The sequence below is a fragment of the Vicia villosa genome, linkage group LG1, assembly GCF_029867415.1.
Source record: "Vicia villosa cultivar HV-30 ecotype Madison, WI linkage group LG1, Vvil1.0, whole genome shotgun sequence".
NCBI lineage: Eukaryota > Viridiplantae > Streptophyta > Magnoliopsida > Fabales > Fabaceae > Vicia > Vicia villosa.
In genome coordinates this window covers 73555259-73576216 of record NC_081180.1, presented here as the reverse complement: position 1 = coordinate 73576216, position 20958 = coordinate 73555259, and the positions used below count along the sequence as shown (strand labels likewise).

At 34.1% G+C, this 20958-nt stretch overlaps 1 protein-coding gene across 3 annotated transcripts; it reads right to left on the bottom strand.

The window, feature by feature from the left end:
- Positions 1 to 1168: 1168 nt before the first annotated feature.
- LOC131642064 (protein PHYLLO, chloroplastic) lies at positions 1169 to 20311 on the bottom strand. Of its 3 annotated transcripts, XM_058912352.1 has the most exons (27): positions 19866 to 20311; positions 19337 to 19545; positions 18636 to 18753; positions 18332 to 18448; positions 17892 to 17993; positions 16485 to 16544; positions 16325 to 16393; positions 16004 to 16108; positions 15736 to 15930; positions 13312 to 13410; positions 11918 to 12484; positions 11551 to 11775; positions 10981 to 11283; positions 10620 to 10687; positions 8030 to 8188; positions 7119 to 7244; positions 6903 to 7034; positions 6669 to 6786; positions 6357 to 6512; positions 5308 to 5550; positions 5019 to 5186; positions 4748 to 4891; positions 3809 to 4270; positions 2864 to 3157; positions 2627 to 2784; positions 2412 to 2519; positions 1169 to 1898 (listed from the first exon to the last, which is right to left on the bottom strand). In XM_058912352.1, exons 1-27 carry the CDS (start codon positions 20217 to 20219, stop codon positions 1652 to 1654), a joined length of 5106 nt encoding a protein of 1701 aa, XP_058768335.1. In that variant the 5' UTR covers positions 20220 to 20311; the 3' UTR covers positions 1169 to 1651. The 3 variants fall into 3 exon arrangements, with proteins under 3 accessions (XP_058768335.1, XP_058768346.1, XP_058768340.1); XM_058912363.1 differs by lacking the exons at positions 17892 to 17993; positions 18332 to 18448; positions 18636 to 18753; positions 19337 to 19545; positions 19866 to 20311 and adding exons at positions 16906 to 17009; positions 17866 to 17889; XM_058912357.1 differs by lacking the exons at positions 18332 to 18448; positions 18636 to 18753; positions 19337 to 19545; positions 19866 to 20311 and having other exon boundaries at positions 17866 to 17995.
- Between the last annotated feature and the right edge of the window lie 647 nt (positions 20312 to 20958).

Below are 20958 nucleotides of genomic sequence, written 5' to 3'. Positions count from 1 at the left end.
GGGAATTGTTCTTCCAACCCTAAGGATTGCTCTTCCATCATAGTGAAAAACCAAGACTACCTTTGGAATCCGCAAATGTACTTTTGGACGCACCCTAATTCATACATAATTTGTAATTGAGACAGCCCATAATTTAAGACAAATTTTTATACAGAGATGCATATCCGTATAAATTCCATAAGTGTATTTCCAGAAACTATTTAATCAAAAACAAATACAGTAACAAAACAGATGTGTAAAAAAGGGATAAATTAACATCAATAATTGTTATGACATACATAAAAACTTAAACATTACATAGATAATCGTTAACGTAACTCAAACAATATATTTCATCATCAAGTAGGAAGTTTCAATATCTTTAGAATATTTTGAGTCGATTTTGCAATCTTCACATCCAACTCGATTGGACCTTTTGTTTCGGAATAGCGAAATGTACTCCACATAATAGATAAACCTTCATTAGTATTTAACTCAAACATCAAGTAGGAAATTTCAATATCTTTAGAATATTTTGAGTCGATCTTGCAATCTTCACATCCAACTCGATTGGACCTTTTGTTTCGTAATAGCAAAATGTACTCCACATAATAGATAAATCTTCATTAGTATTTAACTCAAACTCGATGAACTGTATCATCTAATCACTGTCGGTGGAGGGTAAACGATAATAGAGTTTCGCAACTCTTTGATTGTCTGGGTACAAATTCTCTATTTTTGACTTTAGATCGACAAGACGGATAATCTCTTAGAACCTAAATTGAAGAGGGGGCTTCTCACCATTGAAGTAGACAAAAGCGAGATATGTATATTGAGACATTATTTATGTTCTTTGTGTGTTTGTATTGGACAAGTTTGGTGCCACCCATATTTATACAAGTATAAGATCAATATGGACCTTACAAACTCAATCATGTCTAAGGGGATATTTTGAACATGTACTTTCGAATACACCCTGTTTCGTTTAGTGAAATTATGGTAAGTCTGAAAATACAATTCGGAATAAACCTATGTTAGTTTTTTTTTTTTAAATAACATTAGGGTGCATCCGAAAATGTATTTTTGGATTCACCACACACAATTCACACAACTTATTTTAGAAACATAACGCGTTACAAAAAAAAAAAGGAAAATTTTAGAAACTGAAATATACATTGAAATCTATGAAAATATATATCTCACTTTCTATACAATCAAACAATAAAAGGTAAAATCATTACACTTCTTTCCTCCCATTTTTCTCATACAAAACAACCAGAAAATTACGTCACTTTCTTTCCCAAACCAAACAATATATTATGCTACTCTTCTCTCTTTTTCACAATTTAAAAAATTCCTCTCTGGCATGGTGGTGAAAGTAGTAACAATCATACTAAAATAGACATGCATCATTACAAATCACATCATGACAATAAACTTGCAACATTAACAACCGAGCACAACTAAGCAAGTGCCTCCATATGGGTGTGCCATGAAATATTTGCAGGGTTGTCTAAATGGGACCTGCTAATGGAGTTGTTTGTCGTGTTAAGTGTTGCATTAATAAATATGCACTCCCATTTTGTAAAAAATTGAAGCATGCGGAAAAAAAAAATATACATGCTTATGTGTCATAATATAATTTTGATCATCCTATTGGACTATATACTTTCTATAGTCTTGTTATGAATTGTTCCAAGGCAGCAATCACAGGAAGAGGATTCTCCAAATGGGCAGCATGCCCACAGTTAGGAATCTCAACAACCTCATGTGTGTAGTTCCCTTTCTCATGATTGCTCCTTGAGTCAGAGCGTAACATATTCATCATTGCTTGAGCAATTTTCTTAAATTTTGTATCTTTTTCTCCATGTATGATAAGAAGAGGTACTCTACAATTCGGTAAATCTTCCCACAAAGGCCTGCCATGCAGAGAAATATCAACAGAGTTAAAGAGAAATGTAACATTTAAGAAATCTTTAAAGTCAGAAGAAACAGAACTATCAGAGGCAATGGCTGTAAAAAATTCACTTAGGTAATAAAGGATTCTGCAAACTTCAGAACTTTAACTTCCAGTAAAATGCATTTCAAAATAGATCATGAAACGGTGGAGGATGTTAATTAATTGGACGGACTTATATGTTTGATCTTTGATGAGTATGATATGGATTGTTGTGTCACATTTTCTCACTTGGGTTGAACTGAAATGCTGAAGGGTCAAAATAGGCTCATGTAGCGCATTAGTGGGGGGGTGGGGTGGACTACATAGTGTTTTAATTTATTTTATAGTGGTCATGCTTAGATCAATCGATTTAAGCTACATATAATATAAGTTATTTTAATGTCTTCAATTTTTCAATGCATATTGTTATAATAAATTTATGAGATACTAAAGGCCAAGGAATGAACAGTTCGTTAAAGGATATTTAGCTTACAGATGCCTTCCTATGCTTAATCCAGACAGCATCTGTGCAAGATTCTGTATGTCATTATGCTGCAAGCGACTCGCAAAGATTCGGTTGAAATGAGGATGGCTTCTTAAGCTGTTTGATAAATAACAGTCGAGACATTAAAGAAGAAATAAATTATAAGTATAGTAAAATATGCAAAAATCACTGCACGGTCTAAAGGTAACGAACAGACAGGTAACCTTTTCCACAGCTCTCCTGCATACCAGGAGCTGAGAAAAAGCTCTAAACCATGCGCAATGACAGAGCGTGCTCTGGAATCATCTTTAGCTGCACGAATTTTTCTTGCCAATTTATCTTTTAGTCCAGGGCTTGCAGATATTAACACAGCTCCCTTTATCTGCATCATAAATGTTCAAATTGTTTGACAATTGGTCATATAAACATCAAAACAATAACATTGAATGTCACCACTATACCTTATTGTTAAATCTCAGTGCCATATACAATGTGATCCTTGCTCCCATTGAATACCCAACTAGTGTAACTTTAGCTGGTGCTACATGATGAATTACTTTATGTAATATATCGCCAACTATCTCTAGAGACAACCATGGTTCCTCAGCAGCATGTTCTACCCCGTGCAGTACTGATTTTCCATGACCAGGAAGGTCAATTGAAATGCATCTTGCTGATTCAGAAAAGGTCTTCATGATAGTAATCCAGTCTTCACCATTTCCAAGAAAGCCGTGAAGAAATACCAGTATATTATCCTACATTAACCAAATCTGGCTAAGTCAGATCTGTATGTAGAAATCAAATTTTACTTCCGGGTAAAAACATACAAGATGGAGTATTCTACATATCTATGGCGTAAACTCGCCTTAATGACTAATGTGAAAGTGAAGGTAGAGATGTCTGGATTTAAAATCTAGCCATACTACTCCATTCATAACAACAACATATCATATGCTCATTAAGTATACATCATTGAGCTTGTATATAAAAAGTAATCTTACTCTTCACCCATCCTTATTTGCGGCCTCAATAACTATTGTATCCCATCTTGTATGACATTTAAGAGTGTAAGTTATGCTCTTGAAACATATTAGGAATCCAAAGACTTCCACTATAATATTCTACTTCACACTATTCACAAATTTTATGCTCTATACTTTTTAAGAAATATCTTACATGGTTTGTTTCAAGAGCATGCTCTGTCATTGGTGAAGATTCCAAAGGACTTGTGCTTTAAAGTTTAAATTAATCCTAATAAAATATCTCCGGACTTTGTTTCCTAGAATGTTAAGGTTCTAGAGTTGCTTGGAACTAACTATATATTTTGTGACATGATAATCCCAAGAACTATAATCAACAAACTAAATGTAACTATTGCTAATATGTAAAGAAACTTCTTTACTTACATTTGTTTTGAGACCAGTCTCACAAACTTCAAAAGAACAAGATAAATTGTTATGCTCTACATTCAATTGGTACCGAAAAACTTTCTCCTCAGCTATAATATTACAGATGACATTCTGGTTGACTTGAAAATTACGTAGCAATCGACTAGCATTTTCCACAGATGCTTCAACCAAACCACTATGTGAATTACGACCAACCAAAAGAGGATCAAGTGTTATGTCTTCTTTAAGCCAACGATAGGTTCCAAGACCATGAGCTACAGAAGGTGCTGCCTTAATATCGAACAGTTTAAATGTACTTAACCTCTGTATTTCAAGATAACTAGAAAACTGAGCATAAGCAGACAGACTCAAACTGCTTTCAAATGCAGAACTGACAACAGCCATCTTTCCATGTTGGTGCGCCCATTGTGCAATTAATCCTGCATTCTCAAATCCACCAACAACACTTGGCTTGATAACCTAAGAAATCAATAAAAAGTTCTATATAAGACAGAGAATTAGCATTTTACACTGACAAGGAGTCAGCTCATATTTTAAATTCTGAATATTGAGCATGTGTCCAGCTCAGCCAGTGGCAGCATCAACACTTAATTTACTCCTACTTGAGCTCTATCTATACCTATATCTAAAAGGAATACCAAGTTTTTGTGTAGCTTTTATCTTCTAATCTTACCCTTCATTCGAACTTCTTTATTTTCAATTTTCTCATTCTTTACCTAATTAATAATTGAATTCTTCTATCCTTCCTAAATCCTGAATACATAGCCATATAAGTAGTCTATTATTATCATCTCAATTCTACAGAAAAGAGGCATTTAATTTTAATGATCTAATTTTTACTATTCGGATTTTGTAAGAAACAAATATAGTATCGGCACCAAATGAATTAAAGCAACCCGGCTCCATAATACCCGACGGAAATTCTTATTTACTTACCACAGCAACTATTCCAGGATGAGTAAACTTCAATAGCTTTTCTAAGGGATTTTCTTGAATTTTATCTATGGTTTCATCTAAGGCAACAGGTAGTCCACTTTCTTCACAAAACTTGAGAATATCATCTTCATCCTGGACAGGTTCCTGCAAAGGGGATATTGGAAACAAGTTTATACATGCATTATTAAGAAATAAATTAGTGAAGAGTTTTAAGAAAGTATGCATTTGTAAGTCCAAGAAATATGGAAAATGTCTTATTTCCTTAGTCTACCTCAATATACTGCAGGTTACAATCTTTAGCCAAAGAGCCAAATTGCATAGCTTCCTCAAAAGTCCAGGTTCGATTTGCATCTACGCGGATAATAATCTGGCAACCAATTTTCTTTCTTACTTCTTGTATTAATGTGGCATCTTGCACTGGATCACGGCCACGTGCTACCTGTAATTGTATAGCATTTTAACATATTGGCCTTTTATCATCCCCAACAGTTGTTCTATAAAATGTAGAAGATAGATGACAGTATATCCATCAGAAATCAAACAATGACAGACTAGCTCACCTTCAGCTTAATTGCAGAAAATCCTTCCTTGACTAATGTGGCAGCAACGTTAGCTACTTCGGCTGCAGATTTATTTGAATCGAGTAGCGCACAAATCAGAACTTCTGATGACTTCTCACATTTCTTGTTCACATTTGTTGGGGGATTGAGTATGTCCAACAAGTTGGAACCTTTAGAATCGGCTATGGCATTTAGGATAGCCATTTCCAAACCACATCTGACACTGGGAAAAATAGAAGATGGCTGCATGACAGACAATAACAACATAAAGAATATGCTGATTCTGTTCTATTAATTTGATATGTTACTATCAAGAAAGCAGTTGACCTAACATTGAGGAAAGTTTTCTATTCAAATATGTATTAATACAATTTCAAAACAGGCCAATATTATTTGTATTTGTAATTAGGAGTAAAAAATGGAGGCTTAGTCAATTTTGGAAGCTAAATTGCGAGATACGACATAAGGAATCTTAATAGTTGAAGATTATATTGGATGATCTTAGAATTAAATATGAAACTCATATGAGGCATCTTTGTAACAACAAATGAACTTATAGCATTGCTCATAATTTGGTTTAACACGATAGGAATGAACATATTAAGAGAGAATGGCACTTCATTTAGAACAAATTGGATAGATGGCAGATTAGCAGAATACATGTTCAATTGGTATATATGTTTATGAAAGTGCTTTCTCCAGAAAGGTTTCAAGATCTTGCTAGCACTGTGATTGGAAATAATTGCTTACATGTATTTGTATATTAGTATGGAAGAATCTCAGAAGCTAAAAATGAAGTTTAATCTAAGAATGTCAGCTTGTATTTTGTAAGCATCTCACTCAATTTCAAAATATTCAGAAATAGTAGTGATACTCAATTTTTTTCAAGTTAGATCTCTTTATATAAAATCACTTTGTTAGCAAAGAATTCCATACCACATGAAGGAACCCGCCACCTAAAGGTTTAAGATTTAGGTGCAAGTCTATGAGTGGTTTTTATTTAGAATACCTCTAGCTCTAGCCTTAGTATTATAGAATAGACAGCTTACCAAGATGCCCAACTCATTCCATATCCAATGTGAAAATGAGCCCTTCAATAGAGAGAGGAAGCTACTAATATCAACTTGTTTCATGACATGGATAAGAAACCTGAGTTGATACTCAGCATCTACAAGGTTTTCCTTGTGGATTTCAAGAGGTGCAACCTGCTTAATACCAACAATATATCAACAGGTAGTGGTAGGGAGTTTAAGAAAATTTACAGGAAAAAGAAAAAGGATTTGGATAACAAAAAAAAAAGAGTTGTTACATACAGAGAAGTAAAACCAGATTTGAAATATGTACAGCAATCTGATACTAACCTCTCCAAAACCAACACTTCCATCTTCAAGAATTAAAGATAAAATAAATCCTTCTCTATAAAATTCTTTACAACTATCACCAACAGATGCTGATGTTGATGGGGCACTTAGTGCAAATCTGCCAAATAATCAATGCATACAATCCAAGGAAAAGAATCAAAGAAAATAAATATCACTATCAATTGATGAAATAAATAAGAGGGGATTAGAGACTCTGCAGAATATGAAAGTCACCTATATTTCGAACACTGTATTTTCTGAATTTTGTATAAACAGAACTCATCTTTTATAGAGGTTCGATTGAAAGGAACTGAGAGAAGTCTTATGGTGTCTTGTGCAGTTTGGAAAGCATTTTTTTTCAAAATCCTGAGTCAAGATATAAAGGTGTCAGCATAGAGGCGATAATTCGTGAACTCAAAAGAATCTTAAAAAAGCATGATCTCTATCAACCTGTGAAAATTAGCATTGGCATCAATGGAACTCTCAACTTCAACCATACAATCCATTTTTTCATGTTGAGCTACATAAAGAGCTTCTTCGAGTTCCGCCTTTGTCTTCACATGTAAATGTTTGATACTGCAAGTTTATTGAATTTTTCTCAGGAAAAGATAGCATTGGCTTACATGGACTATGAATATAAGAAATCATTGGTTAGAGTAGAAACAAATGATTTCACTAGTACTAGCTCTGGTTCAACAACAAACCTCCCATCCTTAAAAAAAAAATTATCTTCAGAGTTACGGCTAGAGTAGAAATCTAATAAGCTCATTTGCACTATTCCCATTTCAGTAAAAAAAAAAACATAAGATCCATTTCCTTTACAAAACTGTTTCTTCTTCTATCAGCTGCAACTGTATGAAAAAAATTAACCTACTTAACACTAGGTTTTTATCTCCAACTAGTTTGTTCTTCCAAATAAAGCACCCCTCTGTGCTAACTTATCAAGAATGACCACAAGAATGACCTAACCAAAGTCATAACTTGTTAAGAGTACCACAAATATAATGATTATATTTTACAGTCTACAACTATTATTTCTGCAAACTAAATGACGTAACAATCAATTACTAGTATGTTTTATGGACAATATTGGAAAGACCGTACCAACCTTTCTTCAGGGGTATAATGCAGGTGTCATTAACAGAATACCAAGTTTTGCTTCCAGTAACAACAACAGTGCAAGAGAAAAATAAATACGTTATAATTCTCTACCTTAATGTATTCTGCTTTTCCTACCCAAAACAATTAAATATAGAACAGCTAAGTAGCACTAACTACATAAAGAATAAGCATGCAAATTAAGGGAAGGATATACCCTATAATCAATATACAAAATTTTATTAGAATATTAAAATCAATACCTATGTGCCAAGCATAGCTCACGAATCGAAATGTTATGAGAAGTGTAGAAGTATTGATGCATTATACTGTGTTTGACTTTATCTGCCAAAGGAAGAACACTGAAAATTGCGCCTCCATGGTTATTAACCACAAGAATTGTCATTGGTTTCCGCAAACTCCTACAAGTTGATACATTTCCAGAATATTATCACCTAGCAATCTTTCGAGTACAAGTGGCAATATATATCTTTATTCAAAAATAATTACACCAAAAATAATAAATAATCATTTATGAATAAAAATCGGACTTTCAATTTTATCTCTAAAAATAACTTTTCATACTATTTTGCAAACATCATATCCCTAAAAAATTATATTAAACCCAATGACGGATCCAAAAGAAAATTTAGTAGTGACAAGAAAATAGTCCACAATATTTTTTACAGAAAATGCAAAATACCTAAGCATCTACAAATTACAATTTCCCTTAGTATTTTCATATTTCAAAAATTTTGTATGATTTTTTCATTGTCAATAATATAAAAAATATTTTTCTGTATATTTAACCTAGCAACCATTCAACTGTTTGTTTTCTAGTATATGATTGCATCGCGTGCATGTCATTATTAAATTCACGGCTGATAAACAACTTTAGAAGAGTGTTAAAAATTAATATCAATTTATTCTCTCTTTTATCTCTTATAATTTACTACAATCATTTGGAAAAAAAAAAAAAAGTCTTACCGGCAAAACCTTTTTTGTATGGGTACAAAAACAAAATTATTTTGCAAGGGCAATTGCTCCCATAGATATACATGCATCCACTCCTAATCAAACCCACTGTATAAAGGGGATGCAATCAAATTTTTTTTTGTTTTATTTTCAATTCATTTGTTTTCATCAATAATTGCAAAAGTATCACTTTATTTCATGCTTTCATGATTTTAACTACCTTGGAAAAATATAAAATGAAATTGAAAAAGGAAAAATCAAATGCACCCAAAGGTTTATTTTCTTGCTTGCCGATGGTACGAATGTGTTAAGCTAGAGAAAAGAGAAGTACAATTTGGTGTAAAGCCTATATTAACTAAACATAGAATACTGAATATAAAGTAATAAATACATGGATCCTAGTTCCTACTTATATTAAATATTAATCATATAATTTGATAGATTACTGCCTGTACAATGAATGAATGTGTCTGTCTACCAATCAATAAAACACATAATAATAATATACTAATAGTTTGCATTTCCAACAGAATAATTAAACAAACATAACAAGATTAAATTTGTTTAGTCCCGGAAAATATCACAAGCTTTCAATTTGGTTCCCCATTTTAAATTTTTTCCAAACATGTCCATTATAAATTGTCTTTTCCTTAGTAAATGGTCTTTATTAGCTCTCCGTGTGCAAGTGGAGTCCTTTGAGGAGACTTTGATCCTATAAGGTATTTTATTCAATTGACATTTTGATAACCAGGCTTCTGAAGCTTATCATCCTCTGGGTGTGGTAGAAAAATTCCCAAATTTCGTCCTATATTCTACACACCCTAACCTAATATTCTCCAAACTCAAAATTATTTGTGACAAGCTATTTAAATTGCAACTAGTATATCAATTAACAATACAAAGCTAGATCGGAGACTATGCTATAGCGGAAAGAGGTCAATGAAGCTTACTTTGCATCTACAGTTGTGCTCCATTTACATCACCCTCTAGAACGCCAGCACTCAAAAGTCCTGGATTCTTCCCTATTTTGCTTGCTTCCATCACAACCCCGACACCAGCCTCTTTATTGACTGCATCCATAACTCTTTGCCTCTTCATTGGCAACTACAAACTAATATGCGTTTTAAAGAGCTTATTTGTGTTTATCTTATGACAAAAGCACTTCGTATGTGATAGAGAGAACTTACAAAAATAGTTTATGACATGTCTATAAATTGTTTTCAGCTTGATTGATCGAGCTCTCAAGGATAGATTTTTCATTTTATAAAAATTTTATGGTAAGTGCCTATATGGTGAGCAGAGCACTTATTTTATAAGTGCTTCTTTAAGATGTTTACCCAAACACACCTCAAGCATCTACAAATGTGTTGATATACACAGCCATAAATTTGTTTCATAGGTGAAGATCTAGTACCAATGCTTGGAAAATCCTTCGTAGCATGCTTTATGTCCTATGTTATGTGAGGACGGTAGGAATTTTTTGCGGTCATGTCTTATAATGGGTCGTGACCCAGAAGCTCAAACCGAATCATCCCAATTTGATTGTTGTGTTTTAACTAATACTAGAGATTTTGGTTGAAATCTTGCTTCCTAAAAATAGCATGATGGAAGTTTCAAAATATGCAGCTAATGAGTTTTCATCACCGTTATCGTCAGTTACATGCAATGTCGGGTAGGACTAAAGTCTCCACGAAGGATGTCAAGGTGAACTTGAGGTGCTATAACGTGACAAATTACAAAATGACTATTCAGTACGAAAAAACAGTTTATGAAGGACTTGTTCGAAAACTTCAGAAATTGTGATATTTTGAAGGACCAACAATAAATTTAAGCCATATAAAAAAATACTAAGAAAATTTGGTAAAGATAATTTCTTACTGCTGGTTCAAAATTGCCAGACCATTTGTATCATGCAGTAATGAAATATCTCCAATTACACAAAACACCTGAATGAAATTATGAAATAAAAGTAATGTTAAGAAGATAGAGTAAGAAATGGTATAATACTGAAGCAAAATATAAACGGTTAAACAACTTGTATAGAAAAATAGTTCTTCAGCAAAGGACATACACCAAACTCACTATTTCCTCATGTATGACGTGAGTCAATCGAGAATCCTCTTTTTATTCTAAAATATACCTATTTTAAACTAACAGAATAGTTCTCCAAAAGACTATTAACAGCAACCAGCAGCTAACATACCTAAAATGAGTACTTCAAAAAAATATAATTGATTACCTTTTTGTTGCATCCTACCGCAAAACCAATGGCTGTGCTAAGTAACCCATCAATACCACTAGCCCCCCTGTTAGCAGCCACCCTCATCAAGGCAATAGGTATGCCTGAATTTAGCATAACAGATGCAACACTATGACTCTGTATGGGGCAACTATGCCCATACATATCTGTATCACGAATAGGCATACTGTTACCAAGAAAAAGAGCAGACTCGGGGGAAAGAGCTTCTGACATCACATGTGCAACATAAGGTTCAGTTAGGGAGGATTCAGCAGTGATTTGAAATTGTATCTGCCATTCAACCTGCAAATTAAGATGTCTGAGTGAGAGAAAGTTTACAAGAAAATGGCTATAGCTCGCTTCTATCCAATGTCAAGGCACGATTAACAGGCAAACTGAAATCTTAACAGAATGCCATTCCAACAACATTTTAATAAATACTGGTTCAGGTAGATATATTTTTATGTGATATTAAACTAGACAGGTTACTATCAGATTATATGTAAAAAGAAAAAAAAAAAATCAACAATATCACAACAAGAAATAACTTTCATTACTTTAAATAAATACCATTTTACTCAACAATTGTAGGGAAGTGCTCCACATGCTCCTTGAATGAGGAACAGTAGCCTTAAGTAAACAGCCCACAAAAGAAAAAATGGTAGTTTGTATTCGATGGGTTACAATATGGGATGGATCATGCCGAAATGGATGCTTGTCAACCATAATATATGACAAAGGAGCACATTCCTCAAGAATTTGACAGATTCGTTTGCTGGTTATTCTGCTTCCTATCTGGACCAAATACAAAACAAAGAACATAAACAAGTAGTTTATGGTCAAAAATGTATATGAAAAGAAACAGAAAAAAAATATTAAGAAAATTATAGCAGAAAATACATGGGGAGCTCAAAAAAGATCCATGAATAAGTGATACCTGAATAACTACATCAATCTTCAACCAGTCCTTGACATAATCTGAAAGAAGAGCATGATCAAGATTATCAACAAATATAAAGTTTCTTTCAATTTCAGAAAAGGAGCTTAATAGCTTTCTCAACCGCAGCCCTGACAAGATATCTGCTACAACAGGCCATTGGAGGTGTTTAGCCAAAAGCAGAGCAGCCCACATCTCATCCTCTGAATGGATTGCGCCAAATAGTAGAAGACCATTGTTGGCTCTTTGAATCAGATTTAAGACTTCAATCATTTCTCCAGAAGCATTTATACATGTATGAGACAATTGCATATGAATATACTTGGTAAATGGGTCAGAATTAGTCATCCAAAAGTCTAATCCCTTTAAACAACTTGACAACCATCTGAGGGGACTGCTTTCCAAAGGCTCTCTGAAAGGGCAGTTAATATGCACGGGGCCACATGGAGATGAAGTTGCCCGATGTACAGCAGAATCAAGAGTAGTAAGTACTATCTTTGCAGGAATTTGATCTGTGGGTGCAGGGAGATTAAAGAAAAATCTCACAAAAGAACCAAAATGGTTCACCTGATACAGAAATTCACTACATGGCTTGAGTAACAAGGAAACCATGAATATATATATATTCTCCAAAAAACTGCATGAACATTTCCTTTTTTATAACCCTCCAAATAAATAAGCCAATAGATACTATTCGGTTCAAACTGTTATGAACTATCTATCCCAATAGTTTAAGCCATTAAGGTCACACGCGGATGGCTTTTATATTATGTATCTAACATGATCTCTCACATAAGTGTCCTTTGGACTCGAAGCATTGAACAATTGACAAGCCCACCAACCATGTGCTGAAATTCAACTTTGTATTGGAAGTAGAGAGTTGCCAAGGATCAGGTCTGGACTATATGGTCATAGAAGCCCTGATATCATGTCAAGAACCACTAGAGCAAAAGCTTAAGCTACTAGATGCAGACAGATGAATAGTTTTTGTATAATAAATCTCACACAAACCAAGAAAAAGGTGAAACATAAGAAGACATCCACATTAATAACTGAGAAATTATATCAAAAAACTACTATGAGGTTAAAGCAACAAATTATTTCAGATGTTTTTATCATCTATCTTCAATCTACGTTGAACAAGCAGAGAAAAGCATTTTACTTCCTGGAAGAAAAAGCATTCCAGAAACCAATTTGAAATATAAATTATAGAAAAGTAAAAAATAATCCAAATTTATCCCGGTTTGAGAAAATAAATTCATGTTGGAGGATTTGCCTCCCCCTTGACCCCCTCGTTCAGCATCGTGTACAAGTAGAAACACCGGAAAACCAAATAATATATTAATATACTCATGCAATAAACCACTATATATCAGAACATCAATGACTCTAACCTGATCAATTGCTTGGTTTGCCCCACAATCCAGCAGCTCTGGAGGTCGGTCTGCTGTAAGTAAAACAAGCGGCACAAAATCTTGACTTGATTCTACAACCTGAACATTTTATTACTAAATGGTCAAAATAATATTTCTAACTATCTTGAGTTACATATCCCTCAGGTGAATGAATATTACAATTAAAGTTAATGAAAGTAGAGGTTGATGAGAAGAAAAAGAGATGATCATGGCTCATGAGAGACATGTTATGGAATCTGTGTGTCTGAAATAAACGCAGAAGAATATTATGTACACATTCAAAAATACAGGGATTTAAGCTTACCTTAATTGTTAGGAGTCAAAACTGGACATCAAAAGCATGGACAAAAGCAGGTTGTCTAATAACAACAACCTATACATCTAGAATTAGACACCTAGAGCATGGACAAATACAGGTGGCCCAATAATAGATCTAGGATATGCTCTAATATCATCTTAGAATTTGGGTTTTAGCCTCAAAAAGGCTATAGTGGTAAGTAACGATGCGGCCGCTATGCCTAAGTCTCAAGAATTTGGATTAGACCTAACTCATCCCTACAAAACAGGCTTGTAGGGTGAGGATTGCCCCCACTTATAAACAGAACACAAGCCATATCTCTAACCAATGTGGGACTAAATCCACCCCTTCAAACCCAACACAATGAAGGTGTTGGGGGCTGCAATTAAGGCGACTAGGGGCGGACCGCAATTAAGGTAGAAATTCTAACCCACCCCCTTACGTTGGGGCCTCAATGAGCCCGAAGCGTGGACGATGCGGGAAGCCCAACAAACGATCTAGGACAGACTCTGATACCATTTCAAGAATTTGGGTTGGATCTAACTCATCCCTACAAAACCGGCTTGTAGGGTGAGGATTGCCCCCACTTATAAACACAACACATGTCATATCTCTATGCAATGGGGGACTAAATCTACCCCTTCAAACCCAACACAATGAAGGTCAACAAGATGAAGGTGTTGGGTGCTGCAATTAAGACAAGCCAAATGCCGCAATTAAGGCAACTAGGGGCGGAAATTCCAATACTAAGTTTAGGAAAATAATGCCAAAATTTATAACTTATACATAAAAAGTTCAAAACTACACACCAAACTAAAGACATGTAGATAACTAATAATAAAAGTTCATTATAACCCATATTCAACACCAATATAAAGCAAATTAGTTTTAGCCTCCCAGGCTTGCAATAATGAGCATTGTTTTAAGGATTTGGTTGGGACTAGGATGATGTCATACTGAGCGTCTCAGCGGCAAGACCGAACAGAATGGGGATGGACATACATTTCAGTGTCAGAATATAATACGGGGAACATTGGCAGAACATAGGAGAACCTGAGCAAGAACAGAAGAACAACCACTTTCAGTCAAAACAGACTGAACAAAGGGAGAACAAAGAGAGAGCCTGCGCAGAACATAACAACTTGCACACAAAAGGAGAGCTGCCTAAAATCGAATGCACGATCATTGGAAAGTACAAAAAGGGGGAGGAGACAAACTGTGTTTGGCAGTTTCAGAGGAGAAGAAAGCAAATGAGAAGATAGGAGACATGCGAGCCCTAATTTGTTGTCATTTAGGATTTTAGGGGGGAGAAATGAACAAAAAGTCTTAAAAAAGAGTGAACGGCTGTAAACTGAGGGCATAATAGGTTTTCACATGGACCTCACTGTAGAGGCAGCTACAACCACTATTTGCAGTGCTACGTCGGCTAATCAAAACTGCAATGCTACGCGGTCTCACATAGAACCTAGGGACCGCAACGTCACACAACAGCCCAATAGAGGCTGCTGTGGTGGCTATTGACTTCATAAACCTAACTCAACATCAAAAGCTAGCTCAAGAAGTGAGGATTGCCCAATCCCTGTAAGGACTACTTTGCCTATATTTCAAGTTGATATGGGATCTCAACACCCTAACTACCATAATTGCATAGAATCATCCCATAATGAACTTATTTACATATTTCTGGAAAATGTAAAAACTAAGTGGAAAAAAAAATCAAAAAAGCAACCAATTGATCAAATCCTAGAAAAATAAAATCTGCTCCTTCCCAAAAATATCAGTATGATAAAGTTTATAACGGTGTTGGAAAGTGTCTCCTATTTAGTGCCATATATATTTGTTTTTATAGCTTTGGAATAATATGTCTCCTTACTTTTCCTTAATAATATAGTTCCCAACATTAAATTGTAAATCTTTTATATATATAGTTGATTGTGCTAAGGGATTTCTAAAGCAATTCAGTAAATATTTGTCCATTTCAACAACAACTATTTGTGGTAGCTCAAAGAACAACAGCTAATTGAATCATTAGATTTAATAAATTATTATGCATTCAAGATGACAGGCAAATCTGTCAACCGAAAAATCAAAATAATGGAACTCACAGCTGGAAGAAGGTTTGAAACTGCAGTGCCTGATGATGTTATGACTACTGCGGGAATGTGACAACCTCTTCCATATCCAACAGCATGAAATGCAAGTGAACGCTCATCAAAGCACGAAATACAAGTAATTAATGGGTGGCTTGCAGCAGCAACAGCAAGTGGGGAAGATCTAGAACCAGGTGCAACACAAATATACTGGAAAAAGAATAAATCAGATAATTGCATTTAAGGGGAACAGCCGATTAATAATTATTTATCATCATCTCACCGTCAAACCAAGTCTTGCACATTCTTCAACTAAAAGTGATGCCCAAACAGCATTGATATTGGCACTTTCATTCAGTGAGTGCGAAAATTCGGTGGCCTGATCCAACTGATAATAAAAGGGAAACATTACACGGATAAACTTCGGCAAATGTAGTCATTATTTTGTCATTAAGACAAATCCTCAATCCACTTCATGACAGAATAAAAAATAAATCTAACACATCATTAATAAACATATGTTTTATCAAGAGAAAGTACAAAGCCGCATGCTTCTTAGCGGATGCTATAGTTTTAGTTAAAGAATCAAGTTAAACATATGTACCATGTTATTTGAAACAGTACGTGTTGCTGAAAGCCTGGCACAGAATTGACTAGAAGATGGAGACTCTTTCTGCAATAGACATGACCAAAATTTAAAGTGTTCATCATCAAGAAGACAACATAAACATATGCAGATGCAAAATATAAGAAAGATATGATACCAGTTCCATGATGTCGCTCACACTTTCCCTTCCTCCCAGTGCAACAGTGTTCATGTAGACCTAGCCATTTATTTAAATCAGGCAGCAAGCAATGAAGTCAGCAGAATTAGAAGTTACAAATACTAGATGCTCAAAAGGACAAGGTACAATATGTTTCACCCATCTATTGTTAGAATGTCACAGTATCATTAATCCAATTTAAAAGAAGTCTTTGCTCTATTCAATTGCCTACTACTATCTAATGCCAGTTGTGTTATTTTCCTATTCCCCACTCTCATCATTGAGAGACAACTCTATCAATTAGAAAAGCCAACGACCATTATCAAGTGAATCATGTACACTTTGAATATTATCTCAACTTCTTGTCTCTTCTTTAGTATTTCCTCGAAAGACTGTCATGCACATAAATAGAATTTTCTACCTTGTTTGTATTAGCTTTGTTTCTCTTCAAAGAATGAATGAAAGAGTAGTATGTACTCCAATAGTCAAATTCCACTCACAGGCACAGCATGATAAAAACCAAGGCTGTACAAGATGATTTAAGGTAAGCCTTTGGAGATATATCCCAATCATATTGAAGTAATACCCAAAGTATCAATCAATAAATTCTTTTGAACTATTATTGTAGAATACATGAAATATCAGACATTATGTTAGAGTACCATAATTTATTTGTTGGGATCGATTTCTAGATTACTTGGTTATATTCATGATTAATTTCCTAACTTCTCCATTTATTTAGGATTAAGAGTCTTGTATCCTTATAAATAGTAGTCTTCTATATCATGTCAATAACAAGTTATTATCAATAAAATCCCTAGTTCTTATTATTTCTCTCCTACTTAAATTTAAAATCCAAAACTTCAACAATTACATATGCCATAATAAGAAACGAGTACAACACTAATACTTTAGTAAATTTGGAGTATTTGAGCTTCATGGCTCAGCAGTCAGTAACGTACAACTAGCTTTTGAATCCATAAATTTTTGTTACTATAAACTACTTGAACCAGAGACCCGTCCAAATATATTAATGCACTACATTCCAATTTTGTAAAAACTGAATGAAAGGAAGGATATTTAGAATAATAGAACTACTCTACAAAAATCACAACACTTTTGATAGCAAACATGGATGCGGGATGCCCTTGGAAAAAATAATAATAATCATCTGACTATACTTTTATTCCAAAATATATAAATACCTTACCGCTGAAATACTCAATAATCAAATGTTTGCAAACAAAAAATACAAAGATTAAGAGAATGGCTTCTGAGCATTAGCACTTTAGCAAGACGTTAAGACCCAAGAAAAAGAAAATCAAGAAGATTAACATGATAAACAAAATATTAACAACTGGCTGTTTCAAGTAAAACTTACATATTATGAAAGAAATGAGCTTATACCCTTGGAATAGATCTATCTTCTACCAGACTGAAGTTTCTGAGGGCAGCTCTTACACATTTGGATTTACCCGCGCCTGAAGGGGACCAAACATGACATATGACCTACACCAAATGAAATATAATATCAGGCACACATACGAGTTCCTATATTAGGACATACTCTATGTAGTTTACCATAACTCAAGAAAACTAATTATGAGTATATTATGTAAATACCTAATGTACATGGAATCAACTACATTCCAAAACAAAAGGTAACCTCTATAATCTCTCCTTACTGTTATTTATATATAACATACCATCTCATACTTTCTAACCAACTCTCAGTAACCCACTAACTAACTAATGGTGTTACTATTACCTATCAATAACCCGTAACACTAGTATATAAAAATTAATCAAACACAAACTAAAATTTATAACAAAAGCACTACCAGCACCTGGTTTAGAGAAACGTCAAGCAAATGAAGAGCTTTTCCAAAATTAGAAGGGGAAAAGTCATCCCATGCAAGCGTCATTGTCAGAATAGAAACACTTTCCATCTCATCTAACTCAATCTGTCATGACAAAAGTTACAGTTTAAATGTTAGTTATGACACCATCAAACAGTATTATAACTTTAGTGATAATAAGAATACATGGTAAACATTTATTGGAAAGAAATGCAAGGAAGAATAAAATAATATACAGTCAACAATTTGAATTTACACTAATATAATGGCTATAATACTAGTAAACTTATACCTGGGGGATGAAAAAGCTAAAACAACCATCCTCGTGATTCAAGGAAACTGAATCATGATCTAAATTAATATCCATGAAACCATAAGCCACTATATTGGTTGAATCAGTTGAGATGTATCTGTAGAAATAAGTTCATTCTTTGGTTAGTTCAAAATGGGTAATTCCAAGTATAACCTGATAACATCACAATTAACTTATAAATGAAGTTCCATGACACCTTTAAACAGATAAATGTTTGCATGAACCACTGACACCTTTAAACAGATAAATGTTTCCATGTTGGCTCTTTTGTTTGGTTCACTAAAGAAGGGGAGGAATTTTAATGGGAGAGATATGTAAGTTTACTTTTTACACCTTTTTAATATTTCATGTGACATCTAAAGAAAAAATATTTTAGTCAATGCAGTTAAGATTTTATAAAATCACTTTCCCTCGCCTCCAAATCCTCCAATTTCCGATAGAAACCAAAATTGAGTTACGATCTTATCGCCTCCAAAAAGAAAACAAACCAGAAAGATTTAAAATAATTCCTTCACTCCCCCGATTTTGCCTTAGCCAAACATTATTTTACTGTTATACCCTCCACTCACATTCTAATTCTTATAGACATGCGTCTCTTAAGCATTTCCACAAACAGTCAACAAATATTAACTTACAGTTAGAGAACCAAAAGGAACAAAATTTTGGTTGAAGTAACTGACCTTTTGATCAAACTTTTGTTTCCGCGAGAAGAATGTACAGAAGAAACAGCCGCACCAATGCCAAAAACTCCGCGGCTTCCATTCACATACAGTGACTTACATGTTGGATTGTCCATGTTTTTAGAAACAAAAATCAGAGGAAACACCGCAGATGACTCCGGTTGGCAGCAAAACCAACTCAACGCCTTAGGACTTGGAGGCACAACCACCTAAACAATCAAACACACACATCCACGTACAATATCACTTTAACATTTTTCCCCTAACTTTCAGCTTTACTTTGCATACTATAGAATACAAACTATGAAGCACGGACACCAAAAACTGACACGACACCGGTAATAATTTTTAAAAAAATGAATAAATTAAATGTAAGCACAAGTGTCAGTGTCGGTATTGAATACGGTCACTGAGGCAAATTATTCAGAGGTGTACGTGCTAAGTAGAATATTAATTTCGTTATTTGGCTAAAAAGAATAAGAATAGTACAGCTTAGGTTAGACATTGAGGAATGAATTGGAAGAGATACCTGAAACCTAAGGAATCCAGTGGAACTAGTTGGCGGAGAGAGCTTCAAGATTTCGAGAGCGTCTTTGAATTTCTGAAGGCCTTCTTCCAATGTAAGCGCGGGAGGAAGAGTCCGCGTGACGCAGTGCTCGAAAACAACTTCGTAATCTTCAACATCGTCGTTTAGAGGTAGTGTTCCGTCGAATTTTACTCCTCCGGTGACATGAACCCTCGGAAGCATGTTTCGAGTAGCTCCGGTGTTCAATGCTGAAGGATATGAAGAAGTGGAAGAATGTGAATGTGAAAGTGGGAGAATTAGAAACAGTGCTCCGTTGCTGAGGGCTGAGGATTGGAGTGCCGGTACCGGGAAATGCATGATTAGATTATGGAAGGGGATAAGGAAATGGTGAGAAATGAGTTGTGGTGTCTTTTTACATTGGCAAGTACTAATTGAAAACTGTTGTGTATAGTTTATCCTTTTTGACTTGTAAATCATAGTTAACAGTTGATAGCCGGTGGTCGATCACTTATAATTGATAAATTAATTAAAGTATTTGGTAAAATTAACGGTTTTATTAGTTGATAAATTAAAGGGTTAAATATGTTTGTAGTCTTTACAAAATTACTAAAAATGACTTTTAGTCCCTATAAAAAAAATGTCGACTTTTAGTCCTTATAAAATTACTTTTGCACGCAGTTTTAGTCCCTCTACAAGGACTAAAACTGAATGCAAAAGTAATTTTATAGGGACTAAAAGTCGATATTTTTTTATAGGGACTAAAAATCAAAATTGAGATATTTATAGGGACCAAATACATATTTAATCCTAAATTAAAATGATATAAAAATATTTAATATATAATTATTTTATTTTAAAATTAAATAAATTATAAAGGCACTAGTGATTTTACTTAAAATAACAAGAATAAAAGTGGAAAAAAATGATAAACTATAAATTATAAATTAAAACGATGTTTGAAATAACATATAGAAAATAAGCTATAAGCTCGTGATGAAAAAACGGTTACTAAAGAGGTCTTTTATTGTCATTTAAACTTATAAACTATAAGTTCAAAGAATGTCTTCCCAAACAGAGTCTAAGAAGGTTTTATTCA

Coding starts and splice junctions, on each gene's coding strand:
- LOC131642064 (XM_058912352.1), bottom strand. CDS start 20,219: ATGCATTTCCCGGTACCGGCACTCCAATCCTCAGCCCTCAGCAACGGA. Junction 13,411..15,735: donor TTTCAAACCTTCTTCCAGCT/GTGAGTTCCATT, acceptor TAAAATGTTCAG/GTTGTAGAATCAAGTCAAGA. Junction 11,284..11,550: donor TACAATTGTTGAGTAAAATG/GTATTTATTTAA, acceptor CTTAATTTGCAG/GTTGAATGGCAGATACAATT.